The sequence below is a fragment of the Thamnophis elegans genome, chromosome 13, assembly GCF_009769535.1.
Source record: "Thamnophis elegans isolate rThaEle1 chromosome 13, rThaEle1.pri, whole genome shotgun sequence".
NCBI classification, from domain to species: Eukaryota; Metazoa; Chordata; class Lepidosauria; order Squamata; family Colubridae; genus Thamnophis; species Thamnophis elegans.
Window position 1 is genome coordinate 3,125,971 of NC_045553.1, and position 21,871 is coordinate 3,147,841.

Here is a 21,871-nt window from a genome sequence, read left to right on the forward strand (position 1 = left end):
GGCAGAGGAGAGGAGAGCAGTGGAAATCTGTGGGCCGATCAGCATCAAGGTAATCTGAGAACTGTGAAGTGGAAGAGGGAGTGGAGCTGTCGGACAGACAGACAGACAGACAGAGACGGAGCCTGGGCCATCCATCAGCCCTCCGATGGAGCGTCAACAGCCCCCAGATCTGGAGGTGGCTGATAAGGAAGAGGAAGAACAGCTGGGTCCAGTGCCTGATGCACAGATGTCAGAGGAGAGGAGAACAGTGGAACTCTACGGGCTGGTCCTCGGGACAGAACAGTCATCATTGCTAGCAAAGCCCCACCCTAGCTGTGGGGATAAAAGGCAGGGGGCGGAGATGAATAGATGTGGCAGACAGCTATTCATCTTCCGACTGGACTTGTTAGCTTGCGGTGAGAGAGAACCTTTTTTGCCGGGGCTGCCGGCACCCCTAATAAAGGAACCATTGATTTAACTTCAGAGGCTTTGCTGTGTTTAGGGAGGCTGGGTCAGAACACCTATGAGCACATCTAAGAGTACTTTAGAGGACCACTTTGGTCTAATGCTTGAGGTGGTACCAGGCTAGAAACCAGGAGACCCGTGAGTTCTAGTCTCACTTTTAGGCAGGGAAGTTGCCTGGATGACTTCGAACTAATCACTCTTCGCCAAACCCACAGACAGGTTTGCTGTTGGCGGGGGAAGAGGAGGAAGGAGTATTCTGTGTTTCCACAGCCTTGAGTTAAAACAATAAAGACAGGGTGAAAAATAAATAAATGCATAACTTTATTCCACTTGCTCTGTGCAGAAAACTACCCCGGTGCGTTCTCATGCTGACCTGAAGAAGCTCCCTCTGGAGGTCACCGCGCAACCGATGTTAGAGGTACGTCCCCTCCTACCGCTGCCGTTTACAGAATTGCCCTCCTCCGTTAGACCAGAAGTCATCCAGTTTAGTCCTCTGCTTACAACGGCGGTTGGGGACCAGGTATTTTCATCGCTAGGTATAATTTGGCTGTAAAATACAAGCTCGCACGGAAATCTGTGGGTGGTTACACAGGAAGAGGCAGGATACCCGAGCAAGGAGCACAGGGGATACCACCGATAGTTGCTACAGTGCATAGTTACTGCGGGGATAGAGATGCTGTGGGCAGGCACTGTGAAGCTGGAAGTTGCTACCGGCACTACAAAAGGCCCACGGAGGCTTAGATGGACACTACGTCCACAGTGTGTGGATGGAGGCAATTGCTACAGAGCGTGTGCATGTACAGCAGTGGTAGTCAACCTGGTCCCTACCGCCCACTAGTGGGCGTTCCAGCTTGCTGTAACTCTGCTTTATAAATTTTATAAAGTAAAGTTACTTCCCTACTTTACAAATCACCATTACTGTGGAACCGGTGGGCGGTTAGAAATTTTTACTACTAACAGTGATACAAAAGTGGGCGGTAGGTATAAAAAGGTTGACTACCCCTGATGTACAGGGTACGATGCGGTGGCTTTAAACAGATTAACCAGAGTTGGAAGGGACCTTCCAGGTCATCTAGTCCAACCCACAACCCACCCAAACAGGAAACCCTATATTATTTCTGACAGATGGCAGTCCAGTCTCTTCTTGAAAGCTTCCAGGGATAAGGCTCCCACAAACGTCCGAAGGCAACTTTTGTTCCATGGGTTGATTGTTCTCACTGTCAGAAAATTCCTCCTTATTTCCAGGTTGAATCTCTCCTTGGTCAGTTTCCATCCATTCTTCCTTGTCTGGCCTTCAGAGATGCTTTGGAGAATAGCTTGATCCCCCTTCCTCTCTGTGACAGCCCCTCAAATATTGGAAGACTGCTATCCTGTCTCCCCTGGTCCTTCTCTTCCCTAGACTAGCCATGCCCAGTTCCTGCAACCGTTCTTCATATGTTTTAGCCTCCAGTCCCCTCATCATCCTGGTTGCTCTTCTCTGCACTTTTTCTAGAGTTTCAACATCTTCCTTATAGTGTGGCGATCAAAACTGGATGCAGTACTCCAGGTGTGGCCTTACTAGGGCTTTATAGAGTTGTTTTACATATTGCACACTTGCCTCAATCCTAACCTTGTATAGTCACTAAAAAGTGGTTGAAAACTGAGGACTTAACCTATCTTTTCATGATGTCCCCTTGGCAGAACGCAGACCTAGTGAGCAAATCCCAGCGGCCCCGATCTCCTCCGCTGCCGGACGTCATCAGGAACGCTCCCCGAAGGCCTCCGGTTCCTCCGTCTCCTTCCAGGCCCCTCAACTCTCAGAGGAGGGGGCCCCCACCCCGACCAGCCCTCGGCTGCCCCAGACCGCAGAATGTGGCGCATCAGGAAGAGTCAAACCTTTCCAGGTTGCAGTATCACCTGGAAGCCTCTCGGAAATGCTCCCCGTCCACCTTCGTCAAGCCCCTCTCCAGATCGGCCTCTCTTGGGAAGGTGGCCGCCGAGCCCATCCAGGATGCCCGAAGCCAGCAGAGATCCCCCAGCCCCAAACACTTGAAGGTCGTGCTTCCACCCAAGAAATCCGCCTTCATCAAGCCCACCCAGGTGAAAATCCCTTTTTCTGGAGGAAATATATATATTGTGACTCTAAATATATACCTTCTTCCCTGGCTTCAGCTGATAAGGAGGAGACCTGTGGCATAAGGGCCAAGACGTTTGCCTAAGATGCAATACAGCACAGGTTCGAATCCCAGTAAGGGTATGGCTAACTGATGAGAGCTAAATAGCTTGAAATAGATCTATACTAGTCTCCCTTTATTTATTTATCAGCACAAATAAAACACAAATATAACAAAGGCAACAGTAAAAAATATTGGGTTTCTGTTGTGATGGACTCTTGTGACGAGCCGATTGACAGATGATGGAAGCAATTAGCTTTCTCCCATAATTGGGGCTTACCAGGGGTTGTGACTCTAAATATAAATATATATAAATATATATAAATATATATAAATATATATAAATATATATAAATATATATAAATATATATAAATATATATAAATATATATAAATATATATAAATATATATAAATATATATAAATATGTGTGTGTGTGTGTGTGTGTTTTATTTGTGCTGATAAATAAATAAAGGGAGACTAGTATAGATCTATTTCAAGCTATTTAGCTCTCATCAGCTAGCCATACCCTTCCTGGGATTAGAACCTGTGCTATATATATATGTGTTGTATTCGTGCTGATAAATAAATAAAGGGAGAAATAAATACATACATACATACATACATACATACATACATACATACATACATAAATAAATAAATAAATAAATGAATGCACAAATACAACACAAATGTAACAAAAAGGCAACAGTAAAAATATTGGGTTTCTGTCTGGATGGTCTGTTGTGACGAGCCGATGGACAGAGAATGGAAGCAGTAGACTTCCTCCCATGTTTGGGCATACCAGGGGTTGTGACTTTAAAATACATACATACATACATACATACATACATACATACATACATACATACATACATGTTGTATTTGTGCTGATAAATAAATAAAGGGAGACTAGTACAGATCTATTTCAAGCTATTTAGCTCTCATCAGCTAGCCATACCCTTACTGGGATTTGAACCTGGGCTGTATTACATACTAGGCAGACATCTTAGCCATTAGGCCACAGGCTCTTATCCGTTATCAGCGAAGCCAGGGTGAAAGGTATCTATTAGATTTTTACAAAGGGTATGGCTAGCTGATGAGAGCTAAATAACTTGAAATAGATCTATACTAGTCTCTATTTATTTATCAGCACAAATAAAAAAAACACACACACATATAACAAAGGCAACAGTAAAAATATTGGGTTTCTGTCGTGATGGACTCTTGTGACGAGCCAATTGACAGATGATGGAAGCAGTTAGCTTCCTCCCATAATTGGGGCTTTCCCAGGGGTTGTAAAAATCTAATATGTATGTATGTATGTATGTATGTATGTATATAGGGGTGGGGTGAGGGTGCTGCTTCGTGTGTAGGACGAATGCCCACTGACTGCATTCCAGAACACTCACCAAAACAACGCGGATTGATTTTTGAAGAAATAAATGGACGGAAACAATATCCCAAATGTCCACCACACTACAGACATCTCTATTCTGATAATACCCTGTTTCCCCGAAAATGAGACCTCCCCGGATGATAAGCCCAATCGGGGCTTTTGAGCGCATGCACTAAAATAAGCCCTTCCCCCAAAATATTGCAACACAGCAGCAGCCATGAGGTGACCCCGCTCGCCGCCTCCTGCGCCTCAAAAACAATAAGACCTCCCCGAAAATAAGGCCAATTATTTTGGGTGTCAAAAGAAAAGAAGACCCTGTCTTATTTTGGGGGAAACACAGTAGATAGATGATAGATAGATAGACAGACAGACGGATATAGAAATAAATATAGATGATGGATAGATTGATAAAGAGATGACAGACAGATAGGTAGATAGATGATAGATAGATAGATAGATAGATAGATAGATAGATAGATAGATAGATAGATAGATAGATAGATAGATAGATAGATGATAGACAGACAGACAGACAGACGGATATAGAAATAAATATAGATGATTGATAGATTGATAGAGATAAAGAGATGACAGATAGATAGGTAGGTAGGTAGGTAGGTAGGTAGGTAGGTAGGTAGGTAGGTAGATAGATAGATAGATAGATAGATAGATAGATAGATAGATAGATAGATAGATAGATAGATAGATAGATAGATAGATAGATAGATATGGTAGATAGATATGGTAGGTAGGTAGACAGACAGACAGACACAGTTTTCCCCAAAATAAGACCTCCCCGGATGATAAGCCCAATCGGAACTTTTGAGCGCATGCACTAAAATAAGCCCTCCCCCGAAAATATTGCAACACAGCAGCAGCCATGAGGTGACCCCGCTCGCCGCCTCCTGCGCCTCAAAAATAATAAGACCTCCCCGAAAATAAGGCCAAGTGTTTATTTCGGGGGTCAAAAGGAAATAAGGCCCTGTCTTGTTTTCGGGGAACTACGGCGCAGTCACTGGAACAGACCAATATTGTTTGCTGCCACTTTTAGTTGGGAAGCACGTCACACAATCCAAACTCGGCTGCTGCTTGGAAAGGGGGAAAGAGACGTTGGCCACGAAGAGGTCTGATGCAGCATGCCTCTCCTCTCCGCAGGCTTCCAGTTCCCGGAAGAGAAGCGTGAGCACCTTGGAGGATGAAACGGAGGAGGAGGCCGGACTGAGAAGAGAGAAGAGGAAGCCGGGCAAACCTGTGACCGTGAAGGAAGAGAAGAAAGACTCGAGCGAGGTGGTGGTTGAAGTAAGTGCGCCCATCTGGGGAGAAGAAGAAACGAGAGCTCTAGGACTAGAAATGGCTGCGACTTTCCTACCTGTTCTGCTCCTTCTAGAGTTGGGATGGCGAACCTTTTTGTCCTCACGTCCAGAAAGGGCCTGTGCATGCGCGCTGGCACCCACATCCATAATGCAATGTCCGTACGGCCGCCCCCACCCCAGTTTTGGGCCTAGCAGGCCTCCCTGAAGCCTCCTGGGACCAAAAACGGGGTGCAGGGAGGGAACTGCACCCCCTTGCTCTCCCCACACGCATGCGCACACAAACCCTGCCCTTTGCACATGCAGGCATGTGTCCCGCGTGCATCCTGCTCCCCTACCCTCTGGACCTTCCGGAAGTTGCTCTCGCAGGCCTCTGGAAAATCGCACGAGAATGTTTGCGTGATTTCCAGGGGCCGGACAAGAGCAAGGCCCCCTCGCACGGCCCCCCGAGGTTCACCCTCACTGTGTCGGTCGGAACGACCTGTACGGAGGTGACGTCACCCTCCCTTGGTAAAGTGCCAAGATGCATATATTGCATTTCTGCCCCATGGTTTTATACTCTCAGGTAGGCATCACTTAAATATTTTTTTATTAGCCCACTCAATTCCCAAATAACATTTATGGCTTATGGCTATGGAACAGCGCAGTTCTCTCGATCAGCCCACCGTATTGCTACATAAAATAAAGGAAATGTTGATATAGTATAATAGTTGGAATGAAATAAATGGAAGTTGTGTTAGAACTTGTGCAAGAGCAAGGCTATTCCCATCTGCAGCATAGGCTCCGTACTAACATATCTTTCGTAGCTATGTGTTCTGACCCCTCACCGAGACAAAGATACTTCAAGGATTTATTAACACAGAGACAGGACATTGGCAACAATCCAGCACAGACTAACCTTGCAGCAATCCAGCCTGCCAAGCTAGCCACGATAGTTTCTCCAGCTCTAGTAAATATGTTGATTCCTGTGATGAGCGTGTGGAAAGTCATTCCTTTTATGGTCTTGAGAGGAGCCTAATTACCACCAGCTGAGTTCAATTATCTCCTGTAACTGCGTAACTGTTCCTTATGCCTATTAGCCCTCTGTTGCCGGGCATCCAGGACCAACTCCCTTGTCTCCTCCCCACTGCTCCAATGCATGACGTCAGGATCACACTCTCTTGCGTCCAAGGCTCAGGTGCCTCCTGGTGGCCAACCAGCCTCTCTGTGCCCTCCTCGGAGTCGGAACCCTGTCCAGGGTCCTCCACATCCTCCAGAGCCGACTCATAGGGCCCCTCGCTGTCGGAGTCTGGTGGCAGCTCCAACGGCTCCTGCTGGGCCACAACAGCTATGGCACAGGGCTAACTATACCTCTTTCTAGAGCAGGGTATGATATTTCCAAGGGTGCAAAAATAAACATATACTTTTGTTCTGGGTGGCCTTCTGAATCTTTGGCCCGTAAAGTACACGGGGAAGATGACTGATTTTGGAATATATTTTGGCTTCTCTCTGCTTTCAGCTGACGGACAGTGCGGGAGAAGAGGAATTGGCGCACATGAAAAGAGCACAGAAAGGTACTTTGGCTTGGCCTCTTGCACCTGCAGGGTTTTTAAAGAGAGGTAAATCATGCATAGATTACACCCACCACAGAGCAACTCTTTCTTCTATGAGCCTCGGTGACACAGTGGTTAGAGTGCAGTACGGCAGGCTACTTCTGCCGGCTGCCTGCAATTTGGCAGATCGAATCTCACCAGGCTCAAGGTTGACTAAGCCTCCCGTCCTTCCGAAGTGGGTCAAATGAGGACCCAGATTGTTGGGGGGCAAGAGGCTGGCTCTGTAAACTGCTTAGAGATGGCTGAAAAAGTACTGCAAAGCGGTATATAAATCTAAGTGCTATTGCTTTATCTATCTATCTATCTATCTATCTATCTATCTATCTATCTATCTATCTATCTATTCATCCATCCCTCTATTCTGTCTGCCTATCTATCTATCTGTGTATCTGTCTGTCTGTCATGGTGGCGCAGTGGTTAGAGTGCAGTACTGCAGGCTACTTCTGCTGACTGCCAGCTGCCTGCAATTTGGCAGATCGAATCTCACCAGGCTCAAGGTTGATTCAGCCTTCCGTTCTTCCGAAGTGGGTCAAATGAGGACTCAGATTGTTGGGGGCCAAGAGGCTGACTCTGTAAACCGCTTAGAGAGGGCTGTAAAAGCACTGAAGCAGCATATAAGTCTAAATGCTATTGCTTCTCCACCTCTTTCTGTTAACAGGATGACTTAAGAGAGGAGCCTGTTGTGGCTTTTCAGATGTTGCTGAATTTGAGTTCCTAGCCTCTCTTAGCAATAGCAGTTAGACTTATATACCGCTTCATAGGGCTTTCAGCCCTCTTTAAGTGGTTTACAGAGTCAGCATATCGCCCCCAACAACAATCCGGGTCCTCATTTTACCCACCTCGGAAGGAGGGAAGGCTGAGTCAACCCTGAGCCGGTGAGATTTGAACAGCCGAACTGCCGAACTAGCAGTCAGCTGAAGTAGTCTGCAGTACTGCACTCTAACCACTGCGCCACCACGGCTCTCTTGTTCTCGGGAGGCCCAGCCAGCTTTCCCCTTAAATCTCAGACCCGTATACAGCGCATTGAAGGAAGTGTCCTGACCCCAATAGCAGTTCTATCACATTAAAAGAAAAAAGATTTGTGTGATTTGGACTTCTGTCGTAGCAGCTGTTTCATGCCGCGAGCATAGAGCGCGCCAGAGTCCCTCCGGTTTGTCAGACGAGGCCGTTTCCTGGTCTCTTGAGCTGACTCTCCCTTTCTGCCCCTCTCTCGCAGACAAAGGGCAGCACGTGGAGGTGCGAGTGAACAAGGAGTGGTACACGGGCCGAATTACCGCCGTCGAGGTGGGCAAGCAGGCGGTCCGTTGGAAGGTGAAATTCGATTACGTCCCAACCGACGTGACCCCAAGGGACCGATGGTAATTTTTTAATCCACGGATTCTGGCGGCAACGGAGGGAAGGAGGGGTTTGGGGAGGCTGGGGCACTTCCAGGTTTTGCGCAGTGAAACAACTTGTTGGAAAGCCTATCCGATGGCCCTGGGCAAAACGGCTTCCTTGCTAACAAGGTTAGGAGGTCCAGAACGAGGGAACTCTGTTCTGTAAATTGTGAGAATTGTCAGCTTTTCCCTTTTGACCCAAGAACAATGTCCACGGCTGAGAATTTTTTGAACTCATTCTGGATCGAATCAAAGACTTCCCCCCCCCCTCCCCTTTTGCATCACGTTACCGTATTTTTTGGAGTGTAAGACACACCTTTTTCCCTCAAAAAAGAGGCTGAAAATCTGGGTATTTATTTATTTATTTGTCTTGTATGCCGCCCACTCCCGGAGGACTCCGGGCGGCTCACAAAAGACAAGGGAAAGGGGGGAACGAGACAAAGACAACATATTAAAAACAAAACCAACATTCACAATTTCCGTGGAGGTAGATGCTTCTCAGTTCCCCCCAGCCTGCTGGAACAGCCAGGACTTGGTGGCTTTGCGGAAGGCCGGGTGGGTAGTAAGGGTCCGGATCTCAACAGGGAGGTCGTTCCACAGGGCTGGAGCTGCAACAGAGAAGGCTCTCCCCCGGGGAGTCGCCAGCCGACATTGGCTGGCAGATGGAATCCGGAGGAGACCCAACCTGTGTGATCTAATTGGTCTGAGAGAGGTAATCGGCAGGAGGCGGTCTCTCGGGTACGTCTTATACACTGAATACAGCATTCTTGGCCTCCTGAAACCCCGCCCTCTTTGCAAAAATGGACGTGCAGAGGGTTTGGGGGGCTTTCAGAGGGATTCTGGGGGCTGGGGAGGGCAGAAATGAGCAAAAAACAGCCCATTTTTTTGCTTCCCCCCTCCCCTCCAGTCCCCAGCAGCACTCTATAAGCTTCCTAAAGGCTATCCATGCCCTTTTTTGACAAAAAACGGGGCTGCTTTTGCTCCCCCCCCCCCCCGAGCACTCTACAAGCCTCCTAAGAGCTATTTACGTCCTTTTTTTTTTTTTAAGGAAAAAAAAAAGGCCCGTTTTTATTTTGGGGAGGTTTGCAATGTGTAAAAACTTTTTTTAAAAAAAATTTCCTCTTCAAAACGTTGCTGTGTCTTATACTCTGAAAAATACGGTAATTACTAAATTATTTCCCAGGAGCTAATACAGGAAAATAACTGCCCTCGTGTGTCCTGCGTATCATCATGATGGATTGACATAAAGTGGCAGAGATTTCTGATGTGCTTATTGCTTCATTCAGGGTGGAGAGAGGCAGCGAGGATGTGCGGCTGATGAGGCCCCCGTCGCCAGAACACCAAAGCCCAGATACGCAGCAGCAGGAGGAGGAGCAGCAAGGAGGAGAGCCGCCGCAGCTGCAGACAAACGGTCCTTCTGAACCTTCCACCTCCGAGTTTGGCCGAATAGAGCCAGACACCACGGGGCCCGGCAGCAGCCAAGAGAACGCAGACTTGTTAGCCCAGTCCCTACGGTGAGCGCTCGGTTCAGTGTTGCGAAACCATTTGCCAACGGTAGTAAGAATTTGGTTCTAACTAGAATCAGAAAGGTGGGCGGTTCGAATCCCCAGCGCCGCGTAACGGAGTGAGCTCCCGTGACTTCTGCCAACCTAGCCGTTCGAAAGCACGTAAAAAATGCAAGTAGAAAAATAGGAACCACCTTTGGTGGGAAGGGAACAGCGTTCCGTGCGCCTTCGGCGTTGAGTCATGCCGGCCACATGACCACGGAGGCGTCTTCGGATAGCGCTGGCTCTTTGGCTTTGAAACGGAGATGAGCACCGCCCTCTAGAGTCGGGAACGACTAGCCCATAGGTGCGAGGAGAGCCTTTCTGTCTTCTTTATGCCTGCCTTCTCTTTGCTTCCGTAGGAATTGCTTGCGTTATTTCTTGCCCCCCAATTTCCCCATCTCCAAGAAGGATTTGACTTCCATGAGCTCACAGGAGTTGGTGGCATTCCCTTTGGTGAGTCCTCTGTTCAGGTGATCAATTCTCATCCCATATTACTGGAGAGCCAAGGTGGCGCAGTGGTTAGGGTGCAGTACTGCAGGCCACTTCAGCTGACTGGTATCTGCAGTTCGGCGGTTCAAATCTTACCGGCTCAAGGTTGACTCAGCTTTCCATCCTGGATTGTTGGGGGCGATATGCTGACTCTGTAAACCGCTTAGAGAGGGCTGAAAGCCCTATGAAGCGGTATATAAGTCTAACTGCTATTGCTATTGCTACTTCACCAGGTATATTCTTGAGGTTTTTTTTTTTAATTGAGATGTAGATTTTTGGAATCAGAAGTTTGGTATCTCATCTATTGCCATCCCCTTTAATATTTGTGAAATAGGTTCCTAAAACAAGAGCAGAATAGCAAAAAGGAGGTTAGAATTTGAGCCCCTGCATTAAAATCCATTGGTTATTTATAGAAGGTAATTAAATTATATACACCCCTCTTCCCAAAACGCCACATAATCTTAACCTTAACATTATGCAGTAAGAATTAGGGCTGTTGGGGGGGGGGGGGCTTGTACCTTTATAAAATGTTCTATAGGTGGCATATAGGTTCTATATATATAAATAAATAAATTTAGGGCTGTTTTGATTGGAAGTCCAGTAATTTAGTGTCTTTCTCTTCTTGCTCCGAGCGAATGGAAGTTCTTTCGCCTTCTTTCCTTGTAACCTTTGGGACGTTCCCCTCCATTTCTCCTTTCCACAGAAGGAGTACTTTAAACAATACGAGGTGGGTTTGCAAAACCTGTGCAACTCCTATCAGACCCGGGCAAGTAGTCAAATCCAAGCCTGCGAGGAGAAAGTCCACGTCCTGGAGCAGAAGGTCAGAGAGGCCAACGAGAAGCTTCAGAAACTGAGGACGAACATCGTCGCTCTCCTCCAGAAAGTCCAAGAAGTAAGTCGGAGCCTGGGTGGCCTCTGGGTTTCGAGCTCTTTCTCCAGAGGGGCAAAACCAGCCGCCCCAAAGCAGCCCCGTCAGATCTTTCTCACGGTCGAAGACCAGCTGAGATTTTGCACAGGGATCACGGCCGATAAAGCTGCTTTAGCTGCTTTATAAATACAGAGCCGAGGTGGCGCAGTGGGTAGGGTGCAGTACTGCAGGCCACTTCAGCTGACTGCTAGCTGCAGTTCGGCTGTTCAAATCTCACCGGCTCAAGGTTGACTCAGCCTTCCATCCTTCCGAGGTGGGTGAAATGAGGACCCGGATTGTTGTTGGGGGCGATATGCTGACTCTGTAAACCGCTTAGAGAGAGCTGAAAGCCCTATGAAGCGGTATATAAGTCTAACTGCTATTACTATTGCTATTTGAATCGGCTTTTCCCTCAGACGGGAACTGCAGCCTTAAACGTCAGAAATGAGCAGCTCTCCAACTTCACTTAACAAATCTCAGCTTAGATCCTCAGGGCGTCGTCTGCCAAATTCTCCATTGTGTTGTTGTTGTTTTTGTAATTACCGCTTGAGTGCGGTGGCCTAGGGGTGGCACGTTCATCTCAAACCAGGAGGCTGTGATCCTAGGCAACAAGAGGGGGATTCAGCCGGTTCTTGCTGGTTCGGGCAAACAGGATGTTAATTTTACTTCCGGTTTGGCAAAACGGTACTTCCGACAACTGGCCGGCCCCGCCCCTCCCAGGAGTCCCCACGTGCCCCGTTCTGTCTCCCAGCTAAGTGCAGGGAGGCCTCCAAGGCCCAAAATGGGCCATGGGGGAGGGGGGTTGCAACCCCACCTCCCGTGGCCTGTTTTTGCTCCCAGGGAGGTGCAGGAAGCCGAGTGCTGCCTGTCACACCCCCTGGCCACACCCACCATGGCCACGCCCACCCAACCAGTCATTACGTCAGAGAACTGGTTGCCAAGTTAGTTGAATCCCAGCATTGCTAGGTTGAGGCAGATATTTCTCTCTCTCTGGGAACCCTGGGAATATATATCAGCTGAACAAAACTCCACATTGGCAATGGGGAAAGGCATCTGGCCAGTAAAACACCCTCAGTTGCCCAGACTCCCATCCCGCAAGGGATCATGGGGGGCTGTTCAATGAAGAGGATGACCGCTTGAGTGCTTTGCTCATAAGAGGAGACGTCGCGTGGACTTAAAAAGTTTTTTTTTCCCCTGCTGTTTTTAGGATATTGATTTCAATTCAGACGACGAACTGGATGCTTACATTGAGGATCTCATTACCAGGGGAGATTGACGAGCCGAGCTGCAGCATCCGGGTGAAATTAGAAAGTCATATGGTTACTGTGTCTTCCGGGCCTCCGGTAGGTGTAGAGCAAGTGGCGCAGGGAGATGGGCCGGAGACACCTGTCCCTTGCAGAGTATGTCAGTGTAGAAAACGTTCGTATTTTTCTCTTTTATATAACGACATTAGCAACTGTACTGTTAAGGTTTCTAACCTTTTGTTTATAAATATTTGTTTAAAAAAAACCAACAAAAAAAAAAAAGCCCTTAAAAACCCCCAAAAATATAATGGTTCATGGAGCAAGCTTTATTTGTAGTACGGATGGCTTCATTTTGAATTTTTAACAATTTTTGAAAGCTACAAGAAACCAAGTGTTTGGAGGAATGCACGCGCTGGAGCCTGGTCAGAGAAGCACATAGGAGCAATTTGTGGCTGGTTCCGCCCTTGGAAGGAGGAGAAAATCCACTCCAAAGGTGTAACAGAATTGTTTTCTCTAATTGGAGAAACACATTTTTTTTCTGACAGCAGGAAGGGGATATTGTCAACCACAAAACCACAATTTGCGGCTCACGGCCTTTGCATTTATGCTAATGCGGACGTCTTCCTAAAGTTGGCCGCCGACCCCTGACCACAATTTGCACGCTTCATCTGGAGCTGACCCAGTGTTCTGCAAGCTATGGGAAGGGAGGTATTTAATCTTGCTGGTTTTTTTGATCCATGCCCCGGTATAAAAAATCCTGGAAGCTGAAATTGTACATTACGCTATTTTAGTCTCTGGACTGAAGGGAAACCTGGCTGAGCTCAAGCCCTGAAAACTAACAGAATTGGGAAGGAAAATCATCTGAAAAGCTATCTTTGCTTCAGTACTAGCCATCTGTGGCACGACAAAACCGCGCTAGTCAAAATCGCGGTGATAAAATCGCGGCGCTAAAGCGCGGCAACAGAAGGGCGCTTTAAAACGGCGCCGCAGCAGAAAGCCGACTTCAATTAAGGTAAGGGTTAGGATTAGGTTTAGGGGTTTGTTTTAGGATTAGGTTTAGGGTTAGGTTTAGGGTACTAAGTGCTTGGGAATGCCCGGATTTGCCCTCCGCGATTATGTCATCGCGGTAGGGTCGCGTTTTTCCTTAGCGCTTAGAACGGCGCGAATTAGTCTTCGCGCTTATGTCTCCGCGGATAAGGGCTTCGCGGATTTGTGGTGGAACCCTAGCCATCATCAGGAAAGAGGATTTGGGGAAGAGAGAGGGGCAAAATCCATTCTTGGTTTGGTAAGCTGTGTCTAGTGTTAGATTTTTTTTTTTTACAAAAGAAATAATCCTGTGTTCCACACTAATATCAGTGAATTTATTACAGGATTGTCACTAGACTTTTTAAAGAAGGGATTGGACAGCCATTTGTCTGAAATGCTATAGGGTTTCCTGCCTAAACAGGGGGTCGGGCTAGAGCAGGGGTCCCCAAACTTTCGGACCTCAGGGACCACTAAATTCATAAATTTTAAATCCCGCGGACCGCTAATATGATCTGCCTAATGACCGGCTGGGTGGGCGTGGCTAGGTGGTCATGTGACTGGGAGGGCGTGGCCAACTTGATGTCACTCGCGTCGAGGGGCGCCTCGCCAGCCTCTACTCACCACTCCTCACCTGCCCGCCCGGGCTCCTTAGGGCCCCCAACAGGAAGCAGTTGCAGGAGCTAAACAGCCACCAGGAGAAAGAGTTCAGTTCAAATTGGATCCGGCCAAGGAGGAGGCTCAGCAGAAGCACCTCACTGAGGACTAGGAGCATAGGCTTTCCAAGCAGAGGGAAGACGTGCGGGAGTGCAAGGCCAGATACCGGCGCCTGGAGGCTCAGCGGGCTGAGATGGTCAGCCAGTTCCAGGCCAGGATGCCGTCCCACTGGAACGAGGTCCTCCGGCTCTTCGCCACCAGCGGTGCGTCCCTCCAGCCTTCGCCCAAAGCCCCCCTCCAGGAGGCAGAAGCAGACCCCAAGTGGGAATTCCTGCCCCCCTCCGACCCCCACAAAAAGACCCTGAAGGGGGAGACTCTCTGCAGCAACACAAGCTTTCATTGCACGTATCCCTCCCAGGGGCCGCAGTTTGAGAACCCCTGATTTATTTATTTATTTTTATTAATTTTTTTTTATTTACAAACATGTAAAATACACACACACAAAACCTAGACATACACCACACTTACACAATACAATAGGAACAGGAGCTTCCTGTTCTTTCTAATAGCAATTATCAATCGATACCACTCACCTTATATTATTTCCCCATCTATCAGAGGACCCCCTGATTTAGTGCAATGTAAAAAATGCAAATAATTTTTGCGGACCACCAAACTTTTCTTGCAGACCGCTGAACTAGAAGACCTCCAAGGTGTGTGTCCCCCCCCCCCCCCAAGTCCGTTATTCTATTCTGTGTTCACCCATGGTTGACCTAACCCTCTTTTATTGGTTTAACTTGAGTTTTCTGGTTTGGCACAACATAGAACCCTTCACGTATACATAGCCCAGATCTGCTGAACTGCAGGTGATGAATCCTGCATGTCATACAAACCAAGGTTTCCCGTTGGTTCTTCCCACCCCAGAGCTCAGGCAGCCCAGTTCTCAGTTGACAGGGGGCTGAATGCGTTTGAAGGAAGCTTGTGGGTGTCACTTCAGGCCAAACGCAATGGGGTTGTTGAATTGTTGCATAGATCATTGTGCGAATGCGTTTGAAGGAAGCTTGTGGGTCCTGCCCTGGGTGTCACTCCAGGCCAAACGCAATGGGGTTGCTGAATTGTTGCATAGATCATTGTGTAGACGCAAGTAGCTTTCAGAAGGAAGGGTGGGCAGCCTTCCAGTGCACAATGAATTCCATAAACACACACACACCCCTTTCATCTCCAAGCTCTTTCCCAACAAAATCCCTTTGACAAGGAAGGAGGCGCTCTGCAGGCCAGCACAGCTGACCGAAAGTCTCTATATAAACACCCAAGCTGAATAAAATGCAGGGGTATTTTTGAATTCAGTCTCGACTTCGGCTGCTGCCTTTTGAAAGAGAGATCAACAGGAAAAGAGAGAGTGTCTCTCAGGGAGTATCCAGCAAAACCTTCAAGGACTGCAAAGACAACGCCGAGCCTACAGCTGCTAGGAGCATCCAAGAGACGTAGAAAAATAATCTGTTCTGATTTAAGATGGCAACAACATATAGGAGCTCCCAGCGGACGCCTCCAAAACAAGGGAAATGGCTCCTTTTATATAGAATTGTGCAGAAACTTGATTTTCAGGCAGCCGTTTCCTTCAGGGTCACTTAGTCGCGCTCTTAGATTGATTGGTTTGTTTGTTCATCAAACGTATAGAATAGAATTAGAATAGACTAGAATAGAATAGGAAAAGAAAAAGAAGAAAAAGGAATAGAATTAGAATAGAAAAGAATAGAATTAGAATAGAAAAGAATAGAATTAGAATAGAAAAGAATAGAATTAAAAAAGAATAGAATAGAATAGAAAAAATAGAATAGAATAGAGAATAAGAGTAGAATTAGGAAAGAATAGAATAGAAATAGAATAGAAAAAAGATAGAATAAGAATAGAATTAGAATAGAATAGAATTACAAAAAAATAGAATAGAAAGAAAGGAATAGAATTAGAAAAGAAAAAAATAGAATAAAATTGGGAAAGAATAGAAAAGAAAAGAGTAGAATAAGAATAGAATTAGAATAGAATTAGAAAAGAATAGAATAGAATTAGAAAAGAATAGAATAGAAATAGAATTGAAAAGAAAAGAGTAGAATAAGAATAGAATTAGAATAAAGCAGAATAGAAAACAGGCTCCGTTTTCACTTGCAGAGGGTTGCGGGAGGCCGGTAACAGAGTCTCGATGAGTGACGTTAAGCTGGCCACCCACCCCAGGTCAAGCACAACCCTGATGCAGCCTGCCACGAAATCAAGTTTTGACGCCCCTGATCTAGAGCGCTTGTCAATTTTTAAAATCTCCCACAGGCTTTCAATATCAGCGGTCCGATGCCATCCCTTCGTTTCCGTAGCTGGATCCGGGAGATGCTTCTCCAACCCGACATCATTTCTCCCCGTCCCTCAAAGGCCGAACCTCTCGTTTCTAAGGTTCTCCTTCCAGCTGCTGAGACGTTCCTCCTCGCCCCCCCCCCGCTCCCTTCCCACCACCCTTATCACTGTGCTCCTTTTGTGAGCGGGGGGGGGGGCTGCTCTTGCCAAGGCGGTGCAGCTGCTTAGATCAGCGCCTGGCCGATGAAAGGACCTTCATGAAAAGCTGGGCAGCTGCCAAAGTGCCAGCTTCCCCCGAAGCCCTGAGGCTCAGCTGTGGTGGGCCACCCCCCTTGTCCATTCCCTGGAGAATCTCCATTGCAAGTGGAAGGGTGGTGGCTGTGTCATGTAGGCCTCCTTCCTCTGCTTCCTAGTGCCCTCTCTTTGCTGTCTAGAAGCCCCCCCACCCTCTTCCCTTTCATGAGACAAGACAACCGCAGCTGTCGCTCCTCTTCCTCTTGCCAACCAGAGGGTGGTGGAGGAGGAGGAATGGAACTGGTTCTCCGTCGCCTTGCGACACTGTAGCCTTGTCATCTTTTCTCTTGGTCTTGGCAATTCTACCTTGGCTCCCTTGGCGGGGAGGGGGGAGTCCTGCAGATGTGGGACGGGCAGCTTCCCATGGGGGGGTGGTGTGCAGAACAACACAGCTTTGTGCTGTCCTTCCATGGGTTTATTTGTTTGTCAAACGTGTACAAGATAGCAGGTATAATTACCGATTCATTACAGACTTGGAATGGACCTGGTAGGTCATCTAGTCCAACCCCTCCCCCCCCCCCGGCCAAGCATTGGGCATCTCTGAGGATGCTTTGATCACAGATTCACAGAGTTGGAAGGGACCTTGTAGAAGGGGTTGGACTAGATGACCTACAAGGTCCCTTCCAACTGTAATCAAAGCATCCTGGGAGATGCCCAATGCTTGAGGGGGGGCTGGACTAGATGACCTACAAGGTCCCTTCCAATGCTTAAATTGTAATCAAAGCATCCTGGGAGATGCCCAATGCTTAAGGGGGGGCTGGACTAGATGACCTACAAGGTCCCTTCCAATGCTTAAATTGTAATCAAAGCATCCTGGGAGATCCCCAGTGCTTGAATGGGGGGGCTGGACTAGATGACCTACAAGGTCCCTTCCAATGCTTAAATTGTAATCAAAGCATCCTGGGAGATGCCCAATGCTTGAAGGGGGGGCTGGACTAGATGACCTACAAGGTCCCTTCCAATGCTTAAATTGTAATCAAAGCATCCTGGGAGTTGCCCAGTGCTTGAGTGGGGGGGGGGGTTGGACTAGATGACCTACAAAGGTCCCTTCCAACTCCGTTAAACTGTAATCAAATAAATGGGACGTTCTGACCGAGAGTTTTCTGACTCTTGAACCAAGAGTGAACTCCAGGAGGTTTGGAAGGACGACTTTGCTTCCTCTGCTCCAAGGCGGGGGGGGGGGGGGGGGGACCCAAGGGGACCAGGGGGGGGGGGTAGAAATCAGCAGAAGCAGCAGACAAGGAAATGTGATATAGATTTATAGACTCCTGGAGAGAAAGTGCGAACTGTTTGGCTCATAATGAGATCGTTCAGGATCACAGAAGCGAATTGCACAAGGGATCCCACTCCAATGCTTTACAAGAGGCGCACAAATTGGCCAATGGAATTTTAACGTTAGCTTGGGGACAACAATGGTTACGGACTTCCATGAGGTTTTTTTTTTTTTTAATAAAGAAAGGGGGGAAATTTGCGAGAACATCCAAAATTACCCAAAGTCGTTTAATACATTGGCACCACACTCAAGATTTACAAAGTGGAGGACCTGAATTAATCTAGGACATCACCTTAGTAAGGGAGCACACCAGTTTCACATCTAATTTTCAGATAATTCTTAAGGTTGTATTGGCAAAGAAGGTGGCAGAAATATCTTTGCAGACATTACAGGAAAAAATGCGGGGGATAATCTCTGGTTTATCTCGTTGTCAAAAATCCAGCTGTGGTTTTACACGTTGTGGACAGTGATCCCTTCAATCCAAATATTACTATCTGTTTGGTTCCCAACAACTCATCTGATCAAGCTCAGTTTAGCAGAAATCTCCTAAACACAATCTGATTTTAAAAGCTTCGGTTGTTACGAACAGAGAGGCATAGAATCCAAATCACACAAACTATTAACACTGTTTTATAAAACTTTTAAGGCAGCATCTGGAATAAACATTTTTTTAAATGAGACTGGGAAGGTGTAAAGGAGAGCAAAAACATCGGAAGAACGGTTGCAGGAATTGGGTTTGGCTAAAAAAAGGACTGGGGGGTGACATGACAGCAGTGTTCCAATATTTGTGGCAGTCCAATGTGTGGAGAGGAGAGGGTCAAGCTATGATTTAATTCTGGATGATATTTGGAACTCTTGACACCTATTCTCCCAAAGCAAGAAGCCATGGATAGAAACTAATCAATGAGAGAAGCAACGTGGAATTCAGGAGAAACTTCCTAACAATGAGGACCATTGAACAATGGAAAGGCTTGTCACAAGAGGTTATGGGTACTCCCATCACTAGAGGTTTTTAAGAAGAGACTGGACAGGCATTTGTCTGAAGTGGTACAGGGTCTCCTGCTTGAGCAGGGGGAGTGGACTAGAAGACCTCCAAGGTCCCTTCCAAGTCTGTTATTCTATTATTCGAGGGAGGGAGGAAAGGAAGGAAGGGGAATGGATGGACACTAATCAAGGAGAGAAGCAACCTTGAATTAAGGGGAAATTTCCTAACAGTCAGGACAATTAACCAGTGGGACAGCTTGCCTCCAGAAGTTGTGAATGCCCCAACACTGGAAGTCTTTAAGAAGAGACAGCCACATGTCTGAAATGGTACAGGGTCAGACTAGAAGACCTCTAACGTCCCTTCCAGCTCTCTTATTCTGCCTTCTGAATCCAGCTTGGCGTCGCCTCCCCCCAACCCCTGCGGGGAAAACTCCCTCCCGACCTGGGCGAACTCCCCCACCCACCCTCTCCCGCTTTCCCCAAAATCCCGCACCAGAGCAAAACTACCTGCTAGAAAAGAACAGACACACTTTTTTTTCTTCTCAAAGAAACAGGGCGATTTTATTGGGTACAAGGGAGTTGCCCACCGCAAGGACCTGCCCCGAAACGGTGAGTCCCCAGGGTCGCGAGGAAAAAAAACAGGCAAGGGAAAGTCTCAAGACGGGACGGTCCAGGCGGGCCAAACCAGTGGTGGGATTCAAATAACGTTAACAACCGGTTCTCCGCCCGAATGATTTCTTCCAACAACCAGTTCACCAAACTGCACAGAAAGTTAAACAACCGGTTCTCCCGAAGCAGGACGAACTGCCTGAATCCCACCACTGGCCAAATCCGTTCCGAAGGCGGGGTGCCGTTTTGGCGATCCCCGGCACGGTTCCACCCCCCGTCCCGCGCGCCACCGTCCTACACCTTGGTCCCCGAGGAAGGCAGCTCCGACTTCTGCGTCTGGCCGCTGAGCGTGGACGAGACGGATCCGGCGGGCCCGCGTCGCGGGGTCCGCAGCCCGAGCAGCAGCCGGCACTGGGCCCGGAAGCGCCCGTCGAAGAAGGCGTAGAGGAAGGGGTTCAGGCAGCTGTTGACGTAGGCCAGGCAGGTGGCGTAGGGGTGCAGGCGCAGGATGAGGTCCAGCCAGGCGCAGGGCAGGCTGAGCAAGCCCACCCAAGCCAAGACGTAGAGGCTCTTGAGCAGGTGGAAAGGCAGCCAGCAGAGGGCGAAGACGGCCACCAGGGTCACCAGGATCCGCAGGAGCCTCCGCCGCTGGCGGCTCTCCTCCTTGCGGCCGCGCCGTCGGAAGTGCCGGCTGACGGCGGCCCCGATACAGCAGTAGCAGAGCGTTAGCAGCAGCAGCGGCAGCACGAAGCCCAGCGCCGTCGTGGCCAAGCTGAGCGCCGCCAGCCAGCGAGCCGCTTGCTCAGCGCTGCCGGCCAAGGTGCTGAAATCCATGTCGCACTCCAGCGCCGAGCCGTTGCCTCCCCGAGGGCTCAGCCGCGTCTGCCGCAGCAGCAGCGCCGGCAGCGCCAGCAAGCCGGCCAGCAGCCAGACGGCAGCCAGCGACAGCAGCGTCCAGGTGCGCGGCCGCGGGGACGCGCAGCAGCAGGAGGAGGCAGGCGACGAGGAGGAGGCAGCAGCCGACGGGCGTGGCAGGGCGTGCACGATGGCCAGGTAGCGCTCGACGCCCAGGCAGCCCAGGCAGAAGGCCGAGGCGAACATGTTGAGCAGCACCAGGTAGCTGCTGAGCTTGCACAGCGCCGAGCCGAAGGGCCAGTGGAAGCGCAGCGCCGTGTAAGCCGCCCACAGCGGCAAGGTGACCACGAAAGCCAGGTCGGCCAGCGCCAGGTTGCCGATGTAGGCGTCGGCCGAGCGGCGCTTGCCAGGCGAGCCCCGCCAGACGGTGAAGATGACCAGCCCGTTGCCCGACAGGCCCAGCACGAAGACCAGCATGTAGAGCACCGGGAGCAACGAGAAGGAGAGCTCCCAGTCCGTCTCGGCTTCTTCCTCGGCATCCCACGGGCAGCCCCCGGGACCCCAAGCCTCGCTCCAGTTGCCCGCGGCGTCCTCGTCGTAGTCGTAATAGGGGCTCTCCATCCCGGACGCCTCCGTCTCCGTCCCCGGCGGGCTGCGGGGCGCGGGGCAAGCCGGCTGGCCCTTAAAAGAGGGAGCCGAGCCTGACCCCGCCCTGCGCTGGAAGAGGAAAGGGGGGGGGGATGAAAGCCCTCGGAGGGGAAGGAGGGGAGGGGGGAAGCCCACGGAGACAACACCCCCATTAGGCTCCTCTCCTCCCCGAGGGGGTCAAATGAGGGCCCGGATTGTTGGGGGCCAAGAGGCTGACTCTGCAAACGGCCTAGAGGGGGCTGGGAAGCCCCGTGAAGCGGCGTATAAGTTTAAGTGCTATTGCATCCATCTGTGTCTCTTTGTCTAGTCTGTCTGTCTATCTCCATCCATCCATCCATATCTATCTATCCATCCATCTCCATCCATCCATATCCATCCATCCACCCACACACCCACCTATCTACCTATCATCTCTATCATCTATTCTCTCTCTCTCCATCCACCCATCCATATCTATCTATCTATCTATCTATCTATCTATCTATCTATCTATCTATCTATCTATATCTATCTATCTATCTATCTATCTATCTATCTATCTATATATCTATCTATCTATCTATCATCTATCTATCTAATCTCCATCCATCCATATCAATCCACCCACCCACCCATCTACCTACCTACCTATCATCTCTTTTACCATCTATTCTCTTTCTCCCTCCCCATCCATTCATCCACCCATCCATATCTATCTATCTATCTATCTATCTATCTATCTATCTAT

The 21,871-nt window shown here is 48.8% G+C and overlaps 2 protein-coding genes across 3 annotated transcripts in view; one reads left to right on the forward strand and one right to left on the reverse strand.

Moving 5' to 3' along the window:
- MORC2 (MORC family CW-type zinc finger 2) overlaps positions 1 to 12,790 on the forward strand; it is a 42,126-nt gene extending 29,336 nt beyond the window's left edge. For both annotated transcript variants that reach the window (XM_032229141.1, XM_032229142.1), the window contains 9 exons: positions 788 to 862; positions 2,125 to 2,523; positions 5,152 to 5,295; positions 6,805 to 6,859; positions 8,115 to 8,256; positions 9,561 to 9,788; positions 10,181 to 10,274; positions 11,014 to 11,202; positions 12,425 to 12,790. In XM_032229141.1, the coding sequence (XP_032085032.1) occupies positions 788 to 862; positions 2,125 to 2,523; positions 5,152 to 5,295; positions 6,805 to 6,859; positions 8,115 to 8,256; positions 9,561 to 9,788; positions 10,181 to 10,274; positions 11,014 to 11,202; positions 12,425 to 12,493 (1,395 nt within the window). In that variant the 3' untranslated portion in view covers positions 12,494 to 12,790. The remainder of the gene's footprint in view (positions 1 to 787; positions 863 to 2,124; positions 2,524 to 5,151; positions 5,296 to 6,804; positions 6,860 to 8,114; positions 8,257 to 9,560; positions 9,789 to 10,180; positions 10,275 to 11,013; positions 11,203 to 12,424) is intronic.
- A 6,994-nt stretch (positions 12,791 to 19,784) lies between these two features.
- LOC116516867 (apelin receptor-like) lies at positions 19,785 to 21,156 on the reverse strand. The gene has a single exon (XM_032229512.1). It carries the CDS (start codon positions 21,115 to 21,117, stop codon positions 19,936 to 19,938), a length of 1,182 nt encoding a protein of 393 aa, XP_032085403.1. The 5' UTR covers positions 21,118 to 21,156; the 3' UTR covers positions 19,785 to 19,935.
- Between the last annotated feature and the right edge of the window lie 715 nt (positions 21,157 to 21,871).